A 5,667-nucleotide genomic window follows, 5' to 3' on the forward strand; every position below is an offset into this window, starting at 1 on the left:
GCCTCTCCCCAGTGTGACTGATATTCTGACTGTACCCAGTGTGACTGATATTCCATCTGTTCCCAGTGTGACTGATATTCTGCCTGTTCCCAGTTACTGGTATTCCAACTGTTCCCCGTGTGACTGATATTCCGCCTGTTCCCAGTGTGACAGATGTTCCGACTGTTCCCAGTGTGACTGATATTCCGACTGTTCCGTGTGATGGATATTCTGTGTTCCCTTTGTGACTGATATTCTGACTGTTCCCAGTGTGATTGATATTCCGACTGTTCCCAGTGTGACTGATATTCCGACTGTTCCCAGTGTGACAGATATTCCGACTGTTCTCAGTGTGACTGATATTCCGATTGTTCCCAGTGTGACAGATATTCTGACTGTTCCCTGTGTGATGGATATTCCGTCTGTTCCCAGTGTGACTGATATTCCGCCTGTTCCCAGTGTGACTGATATTCCGCCTGTTCCCAGTGTGACTGATATTCCGCCTGTTCCCAGCGTGACTGATATTCCGCCTGTTCCCAGCGTGGCAGATATTCCGAGTGTTCCCTGTGTGGTGGATATTCTGTCTGTTCCCAGTGTGACTGATATTCCAACTGTTCCCAGTGTGCATTTTATACACCAGTTGCGCTTTGACAGTTGCAAGTCAGTGTAACTTTATTCAACATATTAACAATTGCCAATTTGCTCACAGCCTTATGCTCAGTTATAAATTTACACAGCATGCAGTCAGTACAGTTCTACTACTTTTTTTTATTGTCCAGCTCTAAACTATGCTCTAATCTAAAAAACACAATTCCCCTGTTTTTCTCAGGGTTTTGTGTGTAAGGAACTCGAGCGAGAGGGGATCACAGATACCTGGGTGGGTAATGTTAATGTTAGCAGCCCCTCACTGAACAGTGATTCCTTCTGGGCTGAATATTTCTGCTGTCTCGTGTACTCCTGGGTTTTGACAAATCTCCCAGTCAAATTCCTCACTGAAACAGCCAGGAGATGGAGGGAGAGAAAGTGAGAGAGTCAGAGAGAGGGGGAGGGAGAGACACAGCCAGACAGAGGGGTCGGAAGGAAAACAACTAGACAGGATGCAGGAATGGTTAAAGAGATACTGAGTTCCCATGATGACCAAGAAACAGGGATAAAGGGAGAGGCACAAGGGCAGCGAGACAGGAACAGGTCCAGAGTAAATGTGGCAGCAAACTGATTGGGGAAACCTGTTGATGGTGGCGAAGGACTGTGAATCAACAAAGAAAATTACAGCACAGGAACAGGCCCTTCGGCCCCTCCAAGCCCGCACCGACCATGCTGCCTGACTTAACTAAAACCCCTACCCTTCCAGGTACCATATCCCTCTATCCCCATCCTATTCATGTATTTGTCCAGACGCCCCTTAAAAGTCACTGCCGTATCCGCTTCCACTCCCTCCCCCGGCAACGGGTTCCAGGCACCCACCACCCTCTGTGTAAACAATCTGCCTCGTACATCTCCTTTAAACCTTGCCCCTCGCACCTTAAACCTGTGCCCCCTAGTAATTGACTCATCCACCCTGGGAAAAAGCTTCTGACTATCCACTCTGTCCATGCCTCTCATAATCTTGCAGACTTCTATCAGGTCGCCCCTCAACCTCCGTTGTTCCAACGAGAACAAGTTTTTCCAACCAATCGATCGGGGGCTGCTTTGTCCTGGATGGTGTTGAGCTTCTCGAGTGTTGTTGGGAGCTGCACCCATCCAGGCAAGTGGAGAGTATTCCATCCCACTCCTGACTTGTGCCTTGTCGATGGTGGACAGGCTTTGGGGAATTTACTGTTGAGAAAAGCATGGATGTTAGGGAACTTGGGGAAATAAATAGTGATGTCTTGAGGAGTGTACATATTATAGAGAAGGAATGCTGGAAGTCTTAAAGCGCATCAAGGTAGATTAATCCCTGGGACCTGATGAAGTATATCCCAGGACATTGTGGGTGGCCAGGGAGGAAATTGTGGGTCCCCTAGCAGAGATATTTGAATCATCGATAGTCACTGGTGAGGTGCCTGAAGATTGGAGGGTGGCAAATGTTGTGCCTTTGTTTAAAAAGGGCTGCAGGGAAAAGCCTGGGAACTACAGGCCAGTGAGCCTCACATCTGTGGTGGGTAAGTTGTTGGAAGGTATTTTGAGAGACAGGATCTACAGGCATTTAGAGACGCAAGGACTGATTAGGGACAGTCAGCATGGCTTTGTGAGTGGAAAATCATGTCTCACAAATTTAATTGAGTTTTTTGAAGGGGTAAGCAAGAAGGTAGATGAGGGCAGTGCAGTTGATGTTGTCTACATGGACTTTAGCAAGGCCTTTGACAAGGTACCGCATGGTAGGTCGTTGTATAAAGTTAAATCTCACGGGATCCAGGGTGAGGTATCTAAATGGATACAAAATTGGCTTCTTGACAGAAGCCAGAGGGTGGTTGTAGAGAGTTATTTTTCAAACTGGAGGCCTGTGACCAGCGGTGTGCCTCAGGGATCCATCAATAGTTGTCATTTATATTAATGATTTGGATGAGAATATAGGAGGCATGGTTAGTAAGTTTGCAGATGACACCAAGATTGGTGGCATAATGGACAGTGAAGAAAGCTTTCTCCAATTGCAACGGGATCTTGAGCAATTGGGCCAGTGGGCTGATGAATGGTGGATGGAGTTTAGCTTAGACAAATGTGAGGTGATGCATTTTGGTAGATTGAACCAGGGCAGGACTTACTCAGTTAATGGTAGGGCGTTGGGGAGAGTTACAGAACAAAGAGATCCAGGGGTACATGTTTATAGCTCCTTGAAAGTGGAGTCACAGGTGGACAGAGTGGTGAAGAAGGCATTCGGCATGCTTGGTTTCATCGGTCAGAACATTGAATACAGGAGTTGGGACGTCTTGTTGAAGTTGTACAAGACATTGGTAAGGCCACACTTGGAAAACTGTGTGCAATTCTGGTCACCCTATTATAGAAAGGATATTATTAAACTAGAAAGAGTGCAGAAAAGATTTACTTGGATGCTACCAGGACTTGATGGATTGAGTTATAAGGAGAGGCTGAATAGACTGGGACTTTTTTCTCTGGAGCGTAGGAGGCTGAGGGGTGACCTTATAGAGGTCTATAAAATAATGAGGGGCATAGACAAGGTAGATAGTCAATATCTTTTCCCAAAGGTAGGGGAGTCTAAAACTAGACGGCATAGGTTTAAGGTGAGAGGGGAGAGATACAAAAGTGTCCAGAGGGGCAATTTTTTCACACAGAGGGTGGTGAGTGTCTGGAACAAGCTGCCAGAGGTAGTAGTAGAGGCGGGTACAATTTTATCTTTTAAAAAGCATTTAGATAGTTACATGGGTACGATGGGTATAGAGGGATATGGGCCAATCGCGGGCAATTGGGATTAGCTTAGGGATTTTTAAAAAAGGGCGGCATTGACAAGTTGGGCCGAAGGGCCTGTTTCCATGCTGTAAACCTCTATGACTCTATATCAGAAAGACCCAGAGATTGAGGTTAGTATTCACCAACCATACTCCCATCGCCATAGGTTTGTGTCTCTGATCAAAGGCAAGGGTCCAGTGACTCCACTCCCAAATACACCTTGTCACCCTCTGACTCACTGCCGCCTCCATGTGGACATTGTTCCTAAATCAGGTCAAATTCCAAAAGAGTTTCCAGATGGTTCGTGTTGGCGGCTTGTGGATGAGAGGGATGGTGGATGGGGCTGGGTGATTTTTGTGTTTGGGAGAACAGTGACTTCAGTGTTGGAGTTGAGGTTTGTTAATTACTCAGTGACGATGACCACTCAGTTTGATTCTGTCAATGTTCCTGATCGCTGGTTAGCTTCTCGATGTTGGTGATCACTAGTTTGGTGTTGATAAATGTTGGTAATCTCTGGTTAAGTTCTAGTTAATGTTGATGATTTCTGGTTAGGTTGTGGTCAATGTTGGTGATTTCTGGTTAGGGTCTGGTTAATTTGGTGATTTCTAGTTAGGTTCTGGTTAATTTGGTGATTTCAGGTTAGGTTCTGGTTAATGTTGGTGATTTCTGGTTAGGTTCTGGTTAATGTTGGTGATTTCTGGTTAGGTTCTGGTTAATTTGGTGATTTCTAGTTAGGTTCTGGTTAATGTTGGTGATTCCTGGTTAGGTCCTGGTCCATGTCGATGTCACTTGGCTGGCTGGTAATAATCTGTGCCTTGATGCTGTAAGATGATCTCTGGGCTTCCCGGTTAGTAGTTCTCTTTGGTGTGGATCCGCTGGTGTTTGATGAGGTGAGACGAGAGAATGAACCCTTTGCCACAGCTCTCACACTTGAAGGGGCGCTCTCCAGTGTGCAGGTGCTGGTGGGTCTTGAGGTGGGAGGACTGGATGAAGCCACGGCCACAGACAGTGCAGAGGAATGGCCTCTCGCCGGTGTGAACCCGCCGGTGCTCTACCAGCTGGTAGGGCTGCTTGAAGCCCTTTGAGCAAACGGGGCAGACAAAGGGTTTCTCTCCGGTGTGGATACGGCGATGGGACACCAGGTGGTGAGACTGGGTGAAGCGTTGGCCACATTCTGGGCACTGGAATGGCTTCTCGCCAGTGTGGAGCCGCTGGTGTTTGCGCAGTGTGCAGAGGATGGTGAAGCTCTTCTCACAGATGGAGCATTTGAAGGGTCTCTCTCCGGTGTGGACAATGCGATGCCGGATCAGCCCGGATGGCTGCTTGAATCCCTTGCCGCACAGAGTGCAGACGTACGGTCTCTCGCCGGTGTGGACTCGCTGGTGCATCACCAGGTCTGAGGACTTCTTGAAGGCCTTGCCGCACTCGGAGCATTTGCAGGGCTTGAGGTCAGGGGGCCCGGCACTGGGGCTGGTGTCCACCGGCCGGTAGGTCCTGAGGTAGGGAGGTCGATCGCCCGCCTTGCCGTGGCTCTGCTGGTGCTTCCTGAGGGCCGAGGGATAGTAAAAGCCGCGTCCGCAGTCCTCACAGCGGATTGGCCGGTCCTCGGCGTGTACCACCTGGTGTCGGCGGAGGATGGACGGGTGGGTGAATCCCGAGCCACAGATGGAGCAGACAAAAGGCCGGCTGCGAGTGTGGACCCTTTGGTGTTTCAGCAGCCCTGACGGGTGTTTGAAGGTCTTGGCGCAGACAGGGCAGGCGTGCGGCCGCTCCTGGGTGTGGACACATTCATGGCGGGCCAGGCAGTAACGATACTTGAAGGTTTTCCCGCAGACAGGGCAGGCGTGCGGCCGCTCCTGGGCATGGATTCGCTGGTGGTTCACCAGCCCGGAGGAATGTTTGAAAGCCTTGCCGCAGTGCGGGCATTTGAAGGGTCTCTCCGTGCGGTGGGTACATTCGTGCCGCTCCAGACCATAGCGGTACTTGAAACCCTTGGCACACACCGAGCACTTGAGGGGCTTGTCAGCCTCGGCAGCCATCGCCGGGGCCCCCCTCCCCTCGGTGTCCCCCCCTCCCGTCCCGCCCAGACCATACCCCCTCTCCTCCATGGGCAGAGACTGACCCCCCTCCCCAGCCAGCACCTCCCTCCCAGACAGGTCAAAGCCACTCTCCACCTCCCCAAACCCCAGCATCTCCACTGCTAGTCTCCGTCCCTCGGCCTTCACTGTCTGCCTCCCTCCCTCCCCCACCTCCCCCCGCCACCCTCTGTCCTCCAAACCACACCCCAGCTCTCCGAGCTCCATC

General features: G+C 50.2%; 1 protein-coding gene across 1 annotated transcript; it reads right to left on the reverse strand.

Moving 5' to 3' along the window:
• Positions 1-634: 634 nt before the first annotated feature.
• LOC144486494 (uncharacterized) lies at positions 635-5,409 on the reverse strand. The gene has a single exon (XM_078204536.1). It carries the CDS (start codon positions 5,400-5,402, stop codon positions 4,212-4,214), a length of 1,191 nt encoding a protein of 396 aa, XP_078060662.1. The 5' UTR covers positions 5,403-5,409; the 3' UTR covers positions 635-4,211.
• Between the last annotated feature and the right edge of the window lie 258 nt (positions 5,410-5,667).

The sequence above is a fragment of the Mustelus asterias genome, unplaced genomic scaffold (assembly GCF_964213995.1).
Source record: "Mustelus asterias unplaced genomic scaffold, sMusAst1.hap1.1 HAP1_SCAFFOLD_369, whole genome shotgun sequence".
NCBI classification, from domain to species: Eukaryota; Metazoa; Chordata; class Chondrichthyes; order Carcharhiniformes; family Triakidae; genus Mustelus; species Mustelus asterias.